This window comes from Panthera pardus, unplaced genomic scaffold, assembly GCF_024362965.1.
Source record: "Panthera pardus isolate Hobbes unplaced genomic scaffold, ASM2436296v1 HiC_scaffold_17, whole genome shotgun sequence".
NCBI lineage: Eukaryota > Metazoa > Chordata > Mammalia > Carnivora > Felidae > Panthera > Panthera pardus.
The window spans coordinates 124,828,296-124,850,122 of record NW_026526732.1 but is presented as its reverse complement, the minus strand read 5'-3'; the positions used below and the strand labels follow the sequence as shown (position 1 = coordinate 124,850,122).

The 21,827-nt window shown below is 41.1% G+C and overlaps 1 protein-coding gene across 1 annotated transcript in view; it reads right to left on the bottom strand.

Moving 5' to 3' along the window:
- LOC109249552 (uncharacterized) overlaps positions 1-21,827 on the bottom strand; it is a 276,220-nt gene that overhangs the window by 134,578 nt on the left and 119,815 nt on the right. The window contains exons 9-11 of the mRNA XM_053905327.1: positions 15,354-15,430; positions 12,178-12,301; positions 9,402-9,635 (exon numbers count right to left, since the gene is read on the bottom strand). Of these exons, the coding sequence (XP_053761302.1) occupies positions 9,402-9,635; positions 12,178-12,301; positions 15,354-15,430 (435 nt within the window). The remainder of the gene's footprint in view (positions 1-9,401; positions 9,636-12,177; positions 12,302-15,353; positions 15,431-21,827) is intronic.

Genomic DNA, 21,827 nt, shown 5'->3' with positions numbered 1-21,827 from the left:
GTCCTCACATTCTATTCTAGATATTTCTTTTCCTGTAGCTTCTTTGCTGTGGTGTGCTTTTAAATACCATCCAATCAAAGGATGGCGTGTGTCTGGCTTGTTTCTTAAATCCTTCGATTGCCACAACTTACCGTAAGGCACATTACTTTTTTGCCTTTAAACTAGCATTCATAGAATTTCATCATGCACACGCTGACATGTGATTCAAACAACAGATGTGCTTATCAAATAAAATGGGGTTAAGTACCGTCAAAATTGAGTGATTTCTTTCCCCCCTTGGTGACACAGACACTCTATCCAAGACCCGGTTTTATTTTCTTTGTGGTGTCGGGTAATGTGAAAAATGAAATATGGAAGCCCAAATTGAAGGAAACCATGGTCTTAATGGAATCATTAGAGAAATTGTTCCAGAATGCTACATCCTTCCAGAAATAATAACCCTGTAATGTCAGCAAATTCGGAGTCAGCATGGGTTACCTGCTCCATACAGACAGCCTGGTCACGTTTGTTAGAGCTGCCTGAAGGCTTAGCCCAACTTGAGAACATGACCTTTCAGAATTGTTTTTTAATTCATTAATCAATGTTCTTTGCCTCAATTCTGCTGGTTTTGTTTCTTTAACCTACCATCTGTATCATTTTTTTACATTTTATTTTAGAGAGAAAGAGAGAGAGAGAGAGAGAGAGTGCTTGAGTGGGGGAGGCACAAAGGGACAGAGAGAGAAAGAGAGAATCACAAGCAGGTCCCACACTCGGAGCAGAGCCCAATGCCAGCAGGACTCAATCCCACTACCCTGGGATCATGATCTGAACCAAAATGAACAGTCAGAAGTTCAACGGACTGGGTCACTTGGGCGCCCCTGTATCATTTGTTTAAGTTGGCCAATGCCTGTACCCAATGAAGATGAGAATTATAAGCATAGCAGTTTTATCGAATAATTAACAAAATGTTCTTTCAGCTCAGATACTGTTGCTAAAGTGCAACAGTAATGTTTTTGTCATATTTAAATATATTTAAATAGTGATAATACTTTAAGTGATAATGCAAAATGCTTCTCATAGTCATTGCAATTCTTAATTTATGACTTTAGATTTTTACAAAGTACTTGATTTCTCTTCTCTTTCAATTTTCCCTACAGCTCTGAAGATTCCATGTTTATTTACCCACATAGATTAGAATATTAGAAACCAAGTACAACGGAAGACAGTAAAATCTTTCACCAAGTTTTCAAAGGATCAGTCCAATTTTCTTAGAATAAGATTTTCCTTACGTAGTGGTTTTCTATAGTACCATTTCCTATAGCTTCTCATCTTTGTAGCTGTAAACAAAATGAATTTCCATGCATATATGAGTGGTCGAAATCAGTGCTTTCCAAATTTGGTGTACATATTGTGCAAGTAGAGATGTCTTAGCCACAACTCTTGATTTAACTTTGAGTTCATTAGCTGGAGAAATAATCATGTAACTATACAAATGATACAATCATTTATTCCGTCCTCTGCTATCCAAAAGCTCTTAATTGCCTAATAGTTTATCAAAACTGAATAGTAAAGGCATACTGTTTATTTAGTATTCCTTTGGAAAATCACAAAACGTTTCAAATATAGAGGATTCAAAAGAATAGTACAAGATGACATCAGTTCTTTATTTCTTCCTTGTTCTTGAGAGATATTCCTTGTTAGTTATTTTAGCAAGTTTCTATGAAGGATACATGGGTTCTGGATTGAACGGAGTCCCCCCCAAAGAAGCTATGTTGAAATCTAACCCGCAGAATCTCAGAATGTGATCTGATTTGGGAATAGGATCTTTGCAAGTTTAACCAAGTTAAGATGAGGTCATTAGGGTGGGTCCTAACTTATTACGACTGGTGTCATTATAAAAAGGGGAAATTTGGACACAAAGACAAATGCACACAGAGGGAAGATGATGTAAAGACACACGGGGAGAGGGTCATGTGAAGACAGGCGATTGGGGTGGTCCATCCACAGGCCAAGGAGCACCTGGGGCTACCAGCAGCGAGAAGAGAAGCATAGGACAATTCTTCTCTAGCACAGACTGAGAGAGCAGGGCCCTACTGACATCCTGCCTTCAAACTTCTCGCCTCCAGCACTGTAAGACAGTAAAATTCTTTTTTTTTTTAAGCCACTAAGGTTACAGCTTTTTGTTAAGGCAGCTTTAGGATGCTAATACAGTATTCTTAGGCAAAAGTGTTTCTCTTCATTTGGACCATTCCCTACCCTAACTCTTGAAGGGTAAGTTAGGTAACCATCTTCTTAAATTTTCTCCCACGGCACTGAATACGTTGTTCAATTGTCCTCAGACTTGTATATTGTCGTCTGCTGGTTTATCACAATGCGTCCACCTGTGATTGATTGTATTTTCTCCTGCTCACAGACTTTTGCTCCTTGAATCTGAGAGCTTGGGTTTTCCAGCAAGTCCGGGAAATTAACACCTCGCTGAGAAATTAACTCATGTAATGTTTATTCCCTCTTTCTCTCTATTTTCTGCTCCCAGAAATATTATAAGAGGCACGTGAGACCTTCTCCCAAATCACTTCACTTTTTCCATCTCTTTATCCCTTAGTGGTGCAGTCCAAGCAAGGTCTTAGCTTGCCATTAGCTCTCTCCTCAGAAGGTCTAATCTATATTATATACCTTTTGAGTGTTTCATTTCAACTACTATATATTTTCCATCATAGGAATTCTATTGCTAGATTAACAGGAAAAATATTTTTTTAAGTTTATTCATTCTGAGAGAGAGAGAGAGAGGGAGAGAGAGGGAATCCTAAGCAGGCTCCATGCTGTCAGCACTGAGCCCGACACAGGGCTCGAACTCATGAACCATCTCATCATGATGAAACTGAGCCAAAACTAAGCATTGGATGCTTAACCAACCGAGCCACTCAGGCACCAGGCACCCGGCACCCCTGGAGAAATAAAATTTTCAGCAGAGCCTAGAGAAAGAGGAATTTCTTATTTCCCTATTGAGAGCAGATTTTTTTCTTGGTCTAGTCCTTTTCAGACCAGTCTTGAACATCCTTGATTTATGCAGGAGACTTTCAACACTCCATAGCTAATGGGCCCAAGGCCTTACCTCCTGAATGGTCACTGAAACCTAAAACTTTAGATACCCAAGATTGATACTCTCTTCTCCCCCCCATCCAAGGCAGCCATAACCTCGGATTACTCACTTCCCTCTCTGATTTTCAATTTCCTCTTCATTTCTGATAACCAAGGAAATCATTTTTCTCTCTTAGGTGCTTATCTGTGCATCTCAGAGCTATTTGCTCTTATCACATCTAGAATTTCCAGGTGTTCATAGAACCTAATCTGAAAACAAAACATGTCTGGCAGAACGGTACACTAAGATAATCTGCCTATTTAACTTGTTTATCACCCTGCCAAAACTGAAAGACAAAAGGCATATTTTTTTGGCATATATCTTCTCAAAGACCCTAGCCTGTTTGTCGTCAATGACCACGATCCACAAAGAAGGCGATGTTTTCTATACGAAAGATTTCCAGGATAAGTGTCAAAGGACAAGCAGGTTCCAAACGTCTCTACCAAGGAATTATTCAAACTCTTCAAAGAAAATGAACCCACATTTAAAATCCATAATTTAGAGTATTCAAACATTTTACACGAGGGGACTGGAGCTCAGACTTGTCAGTTAACTCATCATTTTTGACCACCTCCGCTCTGCAAAAGGAGAAAATCAACGTTAAGATGTAAATTTATTTAAACAAAATCCGAATGACGGTATCTGGAAGTCATATTTTGGGAGCTTGGGGGTGATACTACCTTTGGGCTCGCCAATGTGTCCACTACCTCCCTCAGGAGACTTCTCCAACCCTATGAGCAACCTTTTCACCTTAACCCGCAAATATTTGCCTCCTGGCACAGCCTGACGCCAAAAGGGAAGCCAACTGTGATGTGTAACATTGTACCCTCATTCCAACATCCATTAACCTGTAACCTTACAAGAGGGTAATGCAGGCATTTCCTCAGCAGACTAGGTGCTTCTGTAATTTACCCTCCTTTCGGGGCAATGCCTTCTCAGTCCCTCCTTTCTGCATGGGAATAAGGCACCACTCCTCCCCACCCCAGTTAGCATTTGTAAGGTACCCTGCCCTCCCAAATGACCTTATGAAGCCAATTTCTCCTGTTCGTGGAGTTACAATAGAGATGACCCTGTCTTAGACTTCCATTTTATTGTATTGCTTTTTTGAAGTCTATTGACTTATTTTGAGAGACAGAGAGAGTGACTAGGAGAAGGGGCAGAGAGCGAGGGAGAGAGAGAGAGAATCCCAAGCAGGCTCCGCACCGTCAGTGCGGAGCCTGATGCGGAGCTCTAACTCAAGAACCGTGAGATCACGACCTGAACCGAAAGCAAGAGTCGGACGCTTCACCGACTGAGCCACCCAGGAGCCCCTTAGACTTGCATTTAAAAAAAATTTTTTTTTGAACTTTTTTTTTTTATTTATTTATTTTTGGGACAGAGAGAGACAGAGCATGAACGGGGGAGGGGCAGAGAGAGAGGGAGACACAGAATCGGAAACAGGCTCCAGGCTCCGAGCCATCAGCCCAGAGCCTGATGCGGGGCTCGAACTCACGGACCGCGAGATCGTGACCTGGCTGAAGTCGGACGCTTAACCGACTGTGCCACCCAGGCGCCCCTAGACTTGCATTTTAAAAGTAGGGACAAAAATGTCTTAAGTGTCGCTATATCAATTACATACACGATGCGCATTTATGCATTCCCGTATGTGTATTCCTATTATTAAAAGTATTATATTTCTGGAAAACTTGCTGTTTTAACTGTCAGTCTCCCACACACTGCTAACAGAGCGACTGGCAGGCAGAATTGTGTGGTTAGTGAAAAATTTGCTGTTATTGGGTAGAGCCCAGTGGAATGAACAGGACTTTGAGCAGCAGAATTTTTATTCTGAAATCAAACAGCCTCCGATGACTTCTCTTTCCTGTCAGGTTCTGGAGGTTTTGGTGCTTTTCTTGCGTTGGTTTTGTCCTGAACTGTGTGCTTTTCTTATATACACTGAATGTGAAATAGCCTGGTGTATTTCTTTGGGGATCCAGGATTTTGTTAGGTGATACCAAGGGATGGATGTAATTCTGTGACATTTTGTCAGGCTGTTAAAGAGTAAATTTTCCTTGGCTGTGGCAGGAGGTAATTATTTTTGTTTGTTTGCTTCTGACACAGGGGAAGAAAATTTGGGGTTGTTACTTCGACGATTCCAAGATACTTTTTGTTCTTTTTGGCAGGAAGGGAAAAATGCATTTTACTATTGAAAGAAGGACCAGGCTCTGATTTCCCCTGCAGACTTGATGTACTTTTTAGCCCTGTGAATATTTTTTAAGTTTGTTTATTTATTTGGGGGAAGGGGGCAGAGGGAGGGGCAGAGAGAGAGAGAAAGAGAATCTCAGGCAGGCTCCAGAGTTGTCAGCACAGAGCGCGACACAGGGCTCGATCTCCCAACCCCGTGATCTTGACCTGAGCCGAAACCGAGAGTCGAACACTTAACTGACTGAGCCACCCAGACACCCCAACACTGTGAATGATCTTGCAACATGAATCACATAGTGGTTTTGCCCTTCTCCCTGAAGGCGTCCTTGGGGCACCTCTTCATCTTCTAGTCCCTCCTGGCATTTGAACTGTAGCACACTCTGTTAGGAACCTCCAACAGCGTGCATGGAATATTCCCAAAGCAAACACAGCAATATATGTGGCTTCTGCACTCAGAGTTCATGCTTTGATGGTGGCAGACGGGGATGGGCATCTAAACCAATAATAACAATGATAAAACTCCCGCATCTCCTTTTACCATAAAACAGTTCCTTTTATTATTTTTTTTAAATTTTTTTTAAATGTCTATTTATTTTTGAGAGAGAGAGACAGAGCATGAGCAGGAGAGGGGCAGAGAGAGAGGGAGACACAGAATCTGAAACAGGCTTCAGGCTCTGAGCTGTCAGCACAGAGCCAGATGCGGGGCTCGAACCCACGAGCTGTGAGATCATGACCTGAGCCGAAGTCGGACACCCAACCAAAAGAACCACCCAGGTGCCCGTACCAGAAAACAGTTCTTTTTTTTTTTTTTAATATTTATTTATTTTTGAGACAGAGACAGAGCATGAGTGGGGGAGGGGCAGAGAGAGAGAGGGAGACACAGAATCTGAAGCAGGCTCCAGGCTCTGAGCTGTCAGCACAGAGCCCAACGCGGGGCTTGAACCCAAGAACCGTGAGATCGTGACCTGAGCCGAAGTCAGACGCTTAACTGACTGAGCCACCCAGGCGCCTCATAAAACAGTTCTTAATGAAGATGGCTCTAGAAAGCAAACTGAATAATATGTTTTGTAACCTATCTCCATGCTTTACATTTTCAGATACTTAATTAAAAGGCACAAAAGAATGTACCTGCCTGTTAGGTGTTGATTGAACTCTTTAAAAAAAAAATAGCCACATTTTGGGGCTCTGGGTGGCCCATTCAGTTAAACATCTGACTTCGGCTCAAGTCATGATCTCACAGTTCAAGGGTTCGAGTTCCGTGTCGGGCTCTGTGCTGCCAGCTCTGAGCCTGGAGCCTCCTTCAGATTCTGTGTTTCTCTCTCTCTAACCCTCCCCCCACTCACGCGCTGTCTTTTAGGGACCCCTAGGTGGTTCAGTCAGTTGAGGGTCAGTCATGAGCTCAGGTCACGATCCCAGGGTCATAGGATCGAGCCCCACATCAGGCTCCTTGCTGATCGTGGACCTGTTTAAGATCCTCTAAATAAATATTAATATTAGTTGTATAATATGCTGAAATTTTGGGTAACACCACATTTCTGAAATTCCTCTGAGGTGATAGGTAGGAACCAAGACCTCAGCTCAGGGGTTAAATTATGCTTGCTGCTTTCTTAGAACACGTCCTCAAAGTCTGGTTCCACAGAGACAGTGGGTTCCCCCAGGGAAAATGTCCTCTCCCTACCCACCCTAGACTAACTCCTCTCACGAGTATCCCACATTTCTTCACAAAGCCTTTGGGATCAGTCATTAAAGGAAAAAACCGTTAACCGACATTGTTCTCAAGCAAAGGTTAGTTTGAAAGTTACTTGAAATATGAACATGTCATAGATATTCAAATGAAAGTCCACTGGGGAAACATTTACGGGCTCCACTATCAAAGAAACAGAATAATGATAGCAATAATAAAAGAAGCCCCTGAATTCTATGTATTTCCCCAAGTATTATCCCCATCATTTCTCACGATGCATCTGAGAGGCACATATTTTTAACCTCATCTCACAGATGAGCCAACTGAGAGTTGACTCCCCAGTGAATGTTTTTCAGCGGGGATTCCTTTTCTCTCAGGAAGAATTCTTTCCCAGGAAGAGTTCTGGTCTCTTGTTTGAAAGAGACCTCTGGTGTTCTCACCACCATCAACACAGCCAATTCTCCAAATCCTATCTGAAGTGGACTGTGGATACACCTTGGGATGAAGCTGTGACTTTCACCAAATGTCTATTTTGTCTATTAGGCTCCCAGCGGTAAGCAGGCTTTGTTTTCTTTGTTTTTGAAGCCCCATCAACTTCTAAACACAGAGGTCACCTGAGACTTTGCACTCATTATTCAACGGCATGGCTTTTATGGATGCTATAGGTTTTCTATTCTTTTTTTTTTTTTAATTAACATTTATTTATTTTTAAGAGACAGAGACAGAGCACAAATGGGGAAGGGGCAGAGAGAGAAGGAGACACAGCATCCGAAGCAGGCTCCAGGCTCTGGGGTGTCAGCACAGAGCCCGACACAGGACTCGAACCCACCAGCCGTGAGATCATGACCTGAGCCAAAGTCAGACACTCAACCGATGGAGCCACCCAGGCGCCCCATATGTTTTCTATTCTTAAAATTCACTACAGAGTTGTTGACCATTAAAAAGAAAAAAACAAAAGACAAAAACCAACCAACCAACCGACAACAAAAAAAACACTATCCTCAAGGGTCTTAGATATCTAGAAAGTAAAGATGGCAAAAAAATGAAGGTTGATAATTCTCTTCTCAGAACAAGTAAATAATGACAGCCTACGTGTGGAGTTTATAGATCTACCATACAGAATGGCTCATTTTTTAGTCTCGCCTCTTATTTTAATTTTTTCAGTTGGTCAGAATAAATACAAGACATTATCTGCACAGTATATTCATGTGAATAATGGATTACAACCCTTAATGAAATACCACATGCTAAAATTAATTAAAAGGATACCTTTTAGCACAAAACCTAAGGGGAAATGGAGAAAGAGAACACACTCCTATCTATTTTAGAGAGAAATTAGCTTTTCTCTTAAATATCACTCTGCGATACCTATATTGACCCTCAAGATGTGTGTTTTACTCTTTCAAATTAATAGTGTAAAAGGCAATTCTGTATTTGTGAACAGTGTGTGCTCATGCTCAACGTCAATGCACCAGCATGTGGTAAGTGTCCCAGGACTAACCCACCCTCCTTTATTATTATTATTATTATTATTATTATTATTATTTTATTTTGTTAACATTTATTCACCTTTGAGAGACAGAGAGAGACAGAACGCAAGCACGGGAGGGGCAGAGAGAGAGGGAGACACGGAATCCGAAGCAGACTCCAGGCTCCCAGCTGTCAGCACAGAGCCCGACAAGGGGCTCAAAGCCACGAACCATGAGATCATGACCTGAGCTGAAGCCAGACACAACCTACTGAGCCCCCAGATGCCCCTTCCCACCCTCCTTTCTTTTTTTTGTGGGGTGGGGGAGGGCTAGAGTTTCATGGAACATGCCCCAGACGAGGCTGAGCCTTCTCTCTGCTTCCAAAGGGAACTTGATGGTCTCCAGCCTGTTTCTCATCCCTGCATCCAGGGTCACTGGTTAACCTTACCCACCTTCTTCCTCCTTTACTCAGCACTGTCTCTTCTAGAACCCCTCCCTATATCCATAATATATTTTCTGAACAATCCTTCCAACTTCTCTTCTGGCCTCAAGCTTGGTTCTCACCTAAAATCAGCATCCCTGGCTGCTTCCACACTTATCCATGTACTACACGCCCAACAATGTACATCATTAATCACTCAGCATGTAAATCCTAAAAAGGAGGAGAACTAGACCAAGCATCCACCATATATTTGGTTGCTAAATAAAGACAGCATTTCCATTTTACACGGGACTTAGGGTGTCCTTTATGGTCCACAACACATGCTTGGTGCATAGTGGGGGCTCATTGGGTATTGGCTGAAGGAACGAATGAATGAATGCAACCCTTTCTGTTCACTCCGCAAAGTTGAGTATCTCAAGCCACATGAGTAGAGACGAAAAGATGGATAGATAGGAAGAGTGAGGAAGCTACATAAAAAGGGACATGTGTGCAAAAAGGCCAGCTTACCACATAAAGGCTTTCGTGGAAATAGAGCCCCAGATCATAAAAATTTCCATCATGCCTCACTGGGTGTGTTCTGGTCTTCAGCTGCTCCGTTTGCTGCCACTGGAAGACACAGCCACCTGGTCGACCAAGCAAGGACACCCTGAGGCGGTAGGAGCCTCGGGGAGCCTTGTTCTTGAGGCCTCTTGCACATTTCATCCGTACTTGAAGATGCTGAGGCGCCTGGCCGCGCTCAACCTAAAGACAAGGCAGGTCTCCTGAAATACGCAGGAACTGGATGAAACCACACAATTAGCCACAATGCACTTCTTGGGGGTGGGGGGAAATAGACAATTATTTTCGCTCAACCTGTAATTGTCAGGTATTAGCAATGATAACAGAGGAGGACACACGATATATAATTAGGAGGTCAAAAGGCAAGCCTGCCAATTACGCCAGGGGAAAGGTTAGCCAATTTTTAAGCATGGTATGTTAATGATCTGTGACATCAGAAACCATTCATCTATTATAATAAGATAGAATTAACAGGATACCAACACTTCTGAAAACCACACATCGTGCCTCTTCGAGGTATCTGGGAGGGTGAGTATGGGCCGTGAGTTTCAAACTCAAGAGTTTGGAAGGCAAAAACCCTTACCTCTGACACTAATCACAGACCACAGGATGCTGTAGGAGAGGAAAATGCTTTTTTCTCTACCCCTCCAGGTCTTTGCTGGACTGAAAATTAAGTTTACGTGAACAGATGAACTGGAGAAAGAAGCCAACGTTTTTTGACACGCACAAGGAGGCCCAATAATGAAAACGAGACATAAAGAAATGACCAAGGAAAGCAGTTTTTAGACATTTTAGGAAGAAACAAAATAATGTTGCGAGAAAGAGACAGGATAAAGAAAATGGGTGTTTAAGAGTTTTAATTAGGAAGTAATTCCAAGCAAAATCTGGGCTGAGATTGTAGATCAGTAAAAAAAAATAATAATAACAAGTTTTCTACAGCGTTCTTCGCTTCAAAGTTCCAACCTCTGGTGATAAGGATGTCTTTTCACTTCTTAGTAAAGGGAGGGTACCTTTCATATGGGAGATTTATTTCCTATTTTCAGGGGGACGGAGGAGGATCTGAGTGGTCTTGCACTGGCTCTCAAGTAGCTTCAATTCAAAATAGTCCGTGTGCCCTTGTGGTACATTTTGGGCAGCGTGCCCTTGGTCCCTATACCACCTTGATGAGTCAAGTCCAAAGTAGGTCAGACAAACCCTTCACCTGATAGATACTTTTATTCAATTTAAGCATGAGGTCAACTTACCCCATGGGCTTCCAAGGAGAGAAAAAAAAAACCCCTAAAGGACGGAGTAGCATTTGTGTGTGCTTTAACCTAAAACTTAGCATACGTTGTATGTAACTAAAGAACAGGAGTCAAGAATATTTTATGGGGCATTTGAACTTCATTGCTTACCTTCCACTCACAGGAATAGGCCATTTTCATTTTTAGTAAGTGCTGGAAAGTTTATCCAAATGGATAAGATTTTTTTTAATGGACTTGTTTCAGATTAAACAAAAATTAAACTGGGATTATTAATAACTCAAATGTCATTAAGTCATGTTTTCTATACTCACAAGTCCCAAATAGTCTTTGGAATCATTTGACCTCAAAGAATTCTCTATTACATTGTGCTTTAAGCAAAAAATAATGCCGTTCTTCGAAGCAGTTTACTGTACTCTCTTGGCTCCTGGAGTTAGTAGCTACCCATTAATCTGCAGCCAACGGTTAAGTACCTTTTAATCCTGCCTAGACTTTATTTTGTGAGCGATAATATATATTTCCATATAGATAGTATGCTTCTGGAATCAAATCACAGCTAAATAAACAGTGGAAGTTGCTAAACTTCTTTTGTTTTCTCACAGAAGTCATACTTAAAAACCAATCAGAATAACAATTTTTTGCCTTAATTAGAAAATCTTAATTAACAATAAAGACTTAACCTTAATATGTTGGTTTCCAAAAATATTTTTTTTAAAAAATTAACGCCATGTGAATAAATAACACAAGCTCTTTAAACCTCAAGGCAGGATTACTGATGCAGGCAGACCGAGTTATTAAACACATTCTAAATTAAACGCCTCTATGAATTTTATACTGAAATATATTGTGATAGTTTTGCATGCCAAATGTGACATTTTGTATTTTAGATCCATCTTCTGTAGTAATTTTGGAAATGTCATACAAACAAAGATTTTGTCATTTACCAATGGAATTACTATGCATGGCCGCTTAGTCATTTCTTTGCTGGCTCTTGTGGTTGTTTCAAGTCAGCAAGCCATAAAAAATCTTTATCTCTCTGAAACACAGCAATTTGGAAGATAATCGAATGGTGACTAGGGGGCAGAAATGCCAGTCTGAGGAATTATACCACAATCTCTCTTGCATTTACAACCTTCCTCAAAGCGAGTGTCAGATGAGTAGGGACAGAAGACAGAAGATTCATCAAATCTCAAACCTGTCTCATTTGCATGGAGACAGTCCTGCCTCATTGTCTAGTGGGAACCCAGCCTGGCACTGTGCACACCATTCTTGAGGAATTCCCAATGCTTTACAGTCGAGAATTTTAGCCCTTCTATTTGAGCGTAGAATTCTCCTCAAAAATATTTACCAAGTCCTGTTGAAACTCTGTTTCTCTAGAGGGTCCCAGCAGGAGGAAAAGCCAACCAGGACAGCGAGCCAAGAACCGTTGATCTCATCATTTCACATTTTTGCATCCGAGAAAAAGTCAGTCATGAGAGTCTCACCTTCCAGCAAGGTCCTGCTGCTGCTGCCTTTGATTCGTGAGTTACGTCTGTGAGAGTACAGAGCTTGGCTGGCCTGTTTTCTTTCCAGACATCTCGATGTGCAATTAATGGTTGACTTGGCACTCTGCAGTGGGTGCAAGAGGAGGGGAGATAAAAGGAAGAGAAATTGACAATGGGGATAATGAAAAGGTTTGCCTTTGGAACCACAACACAATTTGATGTTTTCCTTAAACATCGTGTCAGATTAACTGAGAATTAGATAAATACCACACAACTACCGTTGATTAAAGTTGGGGAGATGAGTAGCTTTTGAAATGTGATCTCTATAAAATTCAAGACTCCCTGTAGTCAATACTGATCTCCCAGTAATTAAAATGTGGCTCGTTTCAGAAATTACCGAAGATCAAATATTTGGTAAGACATTTTGCCACTTCATTTTCAGCCCCCCACTCCTTCAATCTTATAAACTGATGAAGAAACTTGGAAACAGAGGAATCGTTCAAATAGCTGAATAGGTGATATGACATAAACTTTTTTATTTTTTTAATGCAATGGCCAGAAATCAAGATCTATTTCTACCTTCAAAAATGTTCCCCAGGCTTTTTTTTTTCCTCCTGTTAACATTTACTGCCTTTATTTGAGGTTCTTTTTTATGACTCACTTATTTATTTATTTATTTATTCATTCATTCATTTATTTAATTTTGAGCTTCTAACATTTGCCTGCGTTCCCAAATTCATTTGAATTAAGAAGGATCTTGTATTTCATTTCTCCTAACTTAAGCTTAATTCCATCAGCAGAGCCATCTGTGACAATGACTGTACCCCCACCGGAGGAATGGCCTTTTTGGATCTCACAGCTGATTTACTTTCTTGTGATAGAAATGATTTCCCTTAATTTGGTTAGAGCTCCATTGACACAAGGGTTCATTAGGACACCATTTGCTGGCAATTCAATTTCAAATTAAATACACTTTGTTGTAAATTTTATTACTTTTAAACTACTGTATCTATTGTCTTTAATGGCCCTATTATACAGTTATGAAGGTAAACAGATTTCATTAGTAAACATCAAACATGATGTGTTAACCACAGTGAGATGGTTTCCTCAGTTTCTTTCTTTGTTCTTTTGATAAGCATTGTAAGGCACTCATGAAATATCTTAAAAACTTAATCTAAATAATTAGATGCTGAATTCATGATTATCATCCTAAAGGTGGGGGGAAGGTTCTTAGTTACAATCGTAGTTCTTTGTAATTAAAGGTTTCCTAAGAATACCTCCCTTAGTTAAAAAGAAACACAATGCACATCAAAAGGTTAATACACAGTTTTAACACCTTATCAGTTACGTAGAGGTAAGTCTAGAGATTGGTGTCCCCTTGGAGTGAGTAGTCAGACCCTAGACCAGGAACCAGACCAGACATGAGCTCATTTTGAATTAGGTCCTGTGGCATATTATTACTCTCTGTTTCCCCTCATATACAATACTTATTACTTTTGTGATTATAGAAATGTATGCTTATGTTTGCACATTATGCAAAATTTAATTGTATAAAAAACCCCACAATAGTCATCCATTAGTCCACAACCCTGATATAAACACTGATGAAATATTGAGGTCCGTTCCTCATAGCCAGGTAGTAAAATACACCTTTTTATTCTTTACAAAATAAGACTGATGATGTAAATACTATTTTGTAACCCATATTTACCACTTTGTACATTATAGGCATTTTCCATGTGGCTCGATTTTTTTCCCCATGGCATAATCTCTTATTGTTGGATATTTAGGTTTGTTCCAACTCTCACTACTGTAAATGAGTCTGTAATTAACTCCCTTGCATATAATGTCTTGTAGACATCCCTGGCCATTTTCCTGGTCTGAAGTCCTAACACAGAAAAGTTGGGCGCTGGGAACATGCTACCCTATACCTCAGTGATACCACCTTGAGCACTGAATGACATCTCAGCAAAATACAATCTTGCCTGCTTGGCATGTTCCCTGAGGCACTGAATTGTCTTCGCAGAGAGACAGGCCCCACTCCAGCTGATACCTTATTTTCTCTGCTAGTCAGATTGGAAATTAAGTAAAATTACAATGAGCAAACAGCATTGATATATACAACAGGACTTCTCAGCCTCTGCACTATTGACATTTTGAACCCCATAATCCTTTGTTGTAGAGGCTGGCCTGTGCATTGTAGAATGTTTAGCAAGATCCCTGGCCCCCAACCACCAGATGCCATTAACAGACCCTTCCCTAGTCCCAGTCATGATAATAATAATAAAAAAAAATGTCTCCAGGGGGCGCCTGGGTGGCTCAGTCGGTTGAGCGTCCAACTTCAGCTCAGGTCATGATCTCACAGTCCGTGAGTTCGAGCCCCGCGTTGGGATCTGTGCTGACAGCTCAGAGCGTGGAGCCTGCTTTGGATTCTATGTCTCCCTCTCTCTCTGCCCCTCCCCTGCTCATGCTCTGTCTCTCTCTGTCTCAAAAATAAATAAAAACATTTTTTTTTAAAAAAAGTCTCCAGACATTGCCAAATGTCTCTTGAGGCCAAAACTGATCCCTGTTGAGAACCCCTGATATACAGTATTAACTAACACTTATGGGATGCCTAACATGTTCAAGGTACTCTTTTGAAAACATTATATCTATTATTTCATTTAACCCTTCAGATAATCCAATGAGGTATTATTATTTCTACTTCACTGATGAACCGATGCTGGGGAATGTTGACCATCTTATTTGAGGTCACATGGTCATAAGGCATAAAAGCCTGAGATTCAAAGGGAGACCATCTACCCTGAGAGCCCCTCTGAACCCACAGCCACCACTACTGCACTTCCTCTCCTGGCACAGAGAAACAGCAGGTGCCACAGCCTGATCTTGGAAGCTCCTACACTGGACCAAGAATTTAGATACTTCCTGAGAGGTAAGTAAGGCGTGGTTCCAAGCTATACTTCCATTACTATGATGGCCCCATCCCCAACAGTCATATAGGAATGGAAGGGCACAGATAAATTTCAGGAGGAAGGGAGGTCATGTCTCCCATAAACCTGATCCTTAAGGTGAATCAAACTCGGGCTGCTTGGTACCTATAATTGCCCCATATTTAACCTAGAGTGAAACAAACAAAATAAAATAAAATGCATTCAATCCACCATGAAGGAACGTACTTGTCAAATGTTTTGTCAGTGTTTAAACATGACATAGGAATGTACTGACTGAGTCCTTCCCCTCCACATTTCAGGTCCTGCATGGAAGAAAAAAGAAATGAAATAAAATTGGTCAAAAAAACACTTGAAGCATTATATATAGAAGTTGGTTTTTGTAAGACCTGGATATGCTACTATAAGGGTTGAGGTTCCAGGAGACAAATGAGAACATGGGACTTACACCTTTTGCAGCCACCTTTTATAGACTATGACTTTCCTAACTCTGCTTAGTTACTTTTGGTCAGGAAGGTGGAGAGAATTATAAAAACATTTAAAAAGGAGGAGAAATAATTGAGAGATGCAAAGCCAGCTTTTTTTAATGTTTATTTATTTTTGAGAGAGACAGAGTGCAAATGAGGGAAAGGCAGAGAGAGAGGGAGACACAGAATGTGAAACAGGCTCCAGGTTCTGAGCCATCAGAACAGAGCCCGATGCAGGGAATGAACTCACGAACTGCAAGATCGTGAACTGAGCTGAAGTCAGATGCTTAACCAACTGAGCCACCCACGCACCCTGCAAACCCAGCTTTCTTTGTCTCTGCTTCTCTCTCTCTCTCTCTCACACACACACGCACACACACACACACACACACACTCACACACACACACACGTGCCTGCATACACACCACACAATGGTACGGTTTAAGAAAATGTAAATGGACATATGGCTGAATGTGTAGGATGCTAGAGATGTTAATAATAATTGTGATCGTGTAATTTATCATCCAATCCAGAACACTTGGGTAGTCAATGAGGAAACAATTATTCTAGGACAAACAGGCATAACTCAGGATTGCGCCATGCAAAATATAACACGCAGCAACCCTTCTAAGAATACTGATCCAGATGTTCTGAAAGGGTATCATATGGACAAATATCAACATATTTAGTGAAAGTGAATGATGAGGAAATGAAAGAGGGAGAAAGATCTCAGAATGGAAGCTGCTGTCCTTTGTAACCTAACCTTGGAAATGACAGAGCAGCACTTCTGCTACAGCCTATTGGCCACACAGATGAATCCTGAGACAATGTGGGATGGAACTATGAAAAGCTGCTAAAAGGAGGCCAGGATCCTGAGTCCCCAACAATGATGAAATCCAAACAAGCAAATGTTGGCAGTTCCTTGATTAAGTCTCAAGGTTGGAATGCTTCTCTGTGGCTCTCAGCTCTGTCCTCTAGATGCCTGGTTCCACTCTTTGGATCTTCCCTGCTTTTTTTTTTTTTTAATGAAAGGTAACCCACGTTTGCAGCTACATAGTGTTCTCAACCTGTTTTCTGCCAGTAGAATTTGGGAGTCCAAAGACATCTTTATTTTGTTCTCTCTCAGTCTCTTTCTTTTTTTAAAATGTTTATTTTTGAGGGGAGGGGTGGCACACAAGCTGGAGAGGGGCACAGAGAAAGGAACAGAAGATCCAAAGCGGGCTCTGTACTGACAGCAGAGAGCCCGACGCAGGGCTCGAACTCACAAACCATGAGATCATGACCTGAGCTGAAGTCAGACACTTAACTGACTGAGCCACCCAGGTGCCCCTCTCTCGGTCTCTTTCAATCCAAGCAGGCGCTTTGTCTGCTTATCTAATTCCATTTAAAACTGTGTAGGTCTTCAGGGAATCTCAGTGGAGTCCACTTGGTTAGACAAAAACCAAACCCACAAATCTCTTCAAGAGAAGACCTTCCCTACCACATGTTTCCACTGAAAGGATGCCATGTCATATATTGTGATTCTAGTAAGTAAATCTTCTAGTAAGTAAATTATAGTAAGTAAATCTTCTCACGTTTATCACATAGTAATTAGAAGGAATTTCATAATAGCAATGCTAATGTGCATTTATTGAGCATTGATACTCATTGTACTAGGCCCTGTACTTTGTTCAGCCTCTTATTCTACAGATATTTATTATGGTTTTGCTTTATGCCAGACACTGTGCTAGAAGCCAGAAATACAGTGATATACAAATATATACATTATACTTGACATTATAAAACCATCTTTCTACTGGACATGATAAATAAAACAAACCTGTGAAATGAATAAAACAATGGCAAGTATGATAAGAATGGAAAATGCAGAGAAGAACCCGAAGAATAGTATAGAGAAGAATTTTAAGGGACAAGTTTGTGGGGGAAGGTTAGGAAAGATGGAAATTTTTTTTAATGAGACTAGTAAAAAAATTGTTTAGCCATGCAAAGAGCAAAAGAAATTAATTGTTCCAGGCAGAAAGAACAGCATGTACAAAGGTCCTGAGGTAGGACATAGTTTTATAGAAAGGAAAGGAAAGGAAAGGAAAGGAAAGGAAAGGAAAGGAAAGGAAAGGAAAGGAAAGGAGTTTGGCTGTGACCTAAGTATAGCCCCAGAGGAGAATACTGGGAACTTGGGTTAGAAATATAAATAGGAGCCAGACCTTGCTGGACATGCAGGTGATGTTAACCAATCTACATATTATATGCAACTAGGAAGCCATTAGAAGGATAAGTTATAATTATCTGACCTATGTATAACCAGTGATGAAATTTTGAAACTATTAAATGTGTGTCTATTTATTCCTCCCTCCAATAGATCACAATTCTCAGCAAAGTTCAGCTATGGTAACATTCAGCTTCAGATAATTGGAGAGGGGAAATGTCTTCTCAAGATGGAGAACATCAAAAAGAAGTCACAACCAGAAAGCAAGAGGCAGTGGGGACTCTTCCCCGCTTTTGCTCCAAGTGGAGTGGGAACTGAAGAAGGAGGTAAAGGTAAGGAAATCAAGCAGCCAAACGAGCACGTATGGTGGCTTCCTCCCACCTCATCCCCTCCTCTCCAAGGCAGAAATCCTGCAGGAACTGCAGAAATCTGTGACAATTTGAGGAGAAACCAAGGAACTGAAGGGTCATGCCAGACTTTCAGTTAAAATCCTGAGACACATGAACCCCATGTTCCAACATGGCGGGCGTAAGGCTAGTTAACCAGTTAACCACAATACGCAAAATGGGAATTTTGTTGTGGTTAATCACCAAGAAAGCCCAAGCTTAGGGTCTGTATCAGAAAAAGTCCCAGTAGAAATACGGGCATTCTCAAAATGAGATGATGACAAATGTTTTATCAAGAGCTATGGATTTAGGAGCAGGCTGATTCTACCATCAGGCGTGAAGGGATGAGGACACACAGCCATCACCAGACACTGGAAGGAGAGTCATATAAAGTCATCTCTCTTGAGTAGAACAGTGACCCTGGGTGGAGGGACAGAGCCAGCTCAATGCAGCCTTGACCTCACAAGGAGGAGGGAGGAACTATTATATGACTTCTCTCTTCTCTCCTTCTTAACCCTTAACAAGACTCCCCATTGATGGAAAGCAACCAGAAGCATAGGGTACAGGAACCCTACAGGTGTGGCCTCACACTTTAGTCTTGTGTGACAGAAAACGTGGCAGATTTAGACTCGCAAGTTTACCAAGGAGCAAACGGTGTATGTAGAGCAACCTACAGGGCGAACCACTTGACTCAGCTATGAAGCCTTGCTGATGAACTGAATGAGGAAGATGAGGGGAAATGAAAAACGAAAAACCTATTTGAGATTTCTGGCCTAAGTAAATCAATGGTCTGTGGTGCCATTTACTAAGAAAGGAAAGGTGGGGCAAGAAATGCAAACGCAGTTTTGAGGAACGAAATACAAGCTTCCAGGTTGCACCTGTTAAATGTGCAGTGTTTTTGTGATACCCGCGTGGCAACGGTAAATAGGAGTGAACTACGTGAGTCTGACAGTAACAGAAGAGATCAGAGTTTCTGGTTATCACCAGCAAGACGATGGAGTTTAGGTGATGGGAGTTAATGAAGCCACCTTGCGAGGCACTTCTAAGCACGTTTGTAGGCATTACGTCATTTGATTCTTGCAACAGCCCTATAATGCATGCACTCTGAGCGTCACACTTATTTTGCAGATGGGTAAACTGAGGCTCAGAGACCTTGAGGTTCCGGTACCCGGTGGAGACTGGAGACAGCTCTCTGTGGTTCCAGAGCTCAGTCTTTTTTCTTTTTTAAATGTTTATTTATTTTTGAGAGAGAGTGCAAGTGGGGGAGGGGCAGAGAGAGAGGGAGACACAGAGTCCAAAGCAGGCTCCAGGCTCCACACTGGCAGCACAGAGCCCCACACGGGCTCCAACCCGGGAACCGTGAGATAACGACCTGAGCCCGAGTCAGTCGCTTAACTGACAGAGCCACCCAGGCGCCCCAACAAAGACCCATCTTAATCCACGTAATTGGCCCTGCACAGAGTCACATTGCCTTTTTAGACGTTACATGCACAGGGTGACAGTTTTTTCACTCACTTCACTCCATATAGTTTCTATTATTAGCCCATAGTCAAATCAACATCCTTGTGCCAACAATTAAGGCTTGCATCGATGGATGTGTATGGTCCTTTGGAAAGGCGTGCAGAGAGCTAAACAGTAAAACTTTATTAAAACTTAGGAAATTTTCCTTTGCACCAACCATTTTCCAAAAAAGATCAAACAGGGCAAGCATGGTTTGCAAAGATGATGAATTCCCTCACGGAGCCAACTATTTTCAAATCCTCTCAAGGACTCCGGAAGCATGGACGATTTATTAACGGTGAGCTAATTAAAAGGTATCACTTCATTAAGGAAGATTTTACCCCCAACTTTATTATGTAACAATTATTTCTTGCCGCTTTAGTCATATATCTGCTTTTAGAGAAAAATAATTCGTGTGTGTGTGTGTGTGTGTGTGTGTGTAGAATTTGTTTCAAAATATTTTGCCACCCAGACTGTCCACCATATCCTATTAGTCTGAACAAGGGATGGTTTGTTATAATTGGGGATTACACAGGGAACAGTTTGGCAAGAATTACTAAAGAATAATAGGCAATAATGCCTTGGAAAACTTGGGGTGCCTGGGTGGCTCAGTCAGGTAAGCGTCCAACTTCGGCTCAGGTCATGATCTCACAGTTTGTGAGTTCCAGCCCCGCGTCGGGCCCTGTGCTGACAGCTCAGAGCTTGGAGCCCGCTTCGGATTCTGTGTCTCCCTCTCTCTCTGCCCCCCTCCATTCATGCTCTGTCTCTCTCTGTCTCAAAAATAAATAAAACATTTTTAAAAATTTAAGAAAAATAATGCCTTGGAAAACTTAAATAGCTTAATCTTGCCAGATGAAACTCATAATAACATTTAAGTACTTTAAACTCTGTATTATGTTTCTCAAATATCAGAGTGAAGAGTGAGGATACACTATGGTTAACAAAACAAACAAACAAAAAACTCCCGGAAGCCTTTCTCCAAATACAGAGCATCCTTGAGGAGCTTGACACACTGGGATATGGACTATCTGCTCCATATTGGCTACAAGAGTTACGCCTTTTTAACTTTTACATCTGCTACTTAAAAAGACAGAAAACATAAAAATCTCCAAAAAGAAACAAAATAAGAAAAAAAATCTGTGGTCATGTACAACATGTACAAATATAGAAGTGAAGGTCATGTACAACATTTGATCAAGAAACAATGAAAGTTGTCTTTGTCTTTCCATTCTTCACATCTTCTACTTAAAGCTCTTGGGAGTCAGATCCCAGACCCTTATAAGAATGGGTTTTCTAGGGGTGCCTCAGTCGGTTAAGCATCCGACTTCGGCTCAGGTCATGATCTCACGGTTTGCGAGTTCGAGCACCCAGTCAGGCTCTGCGCTGACAGCTCGGAGCCTGGGGCCTATTTTGGATTCTGTGTCTCCCTCTCTCTCTGCCCCTCCCCTGCTCACGCTCTGTCTCCATCTGTGTCAAAAATAAATAAAACATTTAAAAAAAATAAAAAAAAGAATGGGTTTTCTATTAATATGTAGGGGAATATAAAAATTTTGGAGACATGAGTTAAGAAAGAAAGAACATTTAAATTTAAATTTCTAAGAAACATAAAATCAAATATGCAAGAAGTATTTGGTATGATCCAGAGTAAGGAAGATATTGAGAAGTAGCTGAGGAGCAATGCATCACTTTACAAACTCATGAAAACTTTCCTAACATACCAGTTTCCTAAATTTATTTAATTTTCAAAGTATTTTTAATAACTGCCTTATTGAGATGTATTTTAGAGTCGTGAGGGAAAAATGGTTCTGATGTTAAATGTAAAATCATGCCTTTAAAAACTAAAATAATAAAATAAATAAAATCATGCCTTTGGCTTTTCAAGTAGAGGAAAGTGTCTACCAATGACGTAATACGGTGAAAACTGTTTCTACGTGTACCGTCATTTAGAAGAAGCTATTCAAGATAAGAAAATAAGTGCAGTTGGTCAAAGCAAGTTCTATTTATGGAAGAATTACGGCTAATGAATTTAGACAAAATGGTAGAATATAAAGCCATCATCTTGCAATTCTTAAGGAATTATTTCTGGCAAGGATTATCAATTGACATAAAGCCGTCAAACGTGACTGGTTGATGAGGAAGTGAATG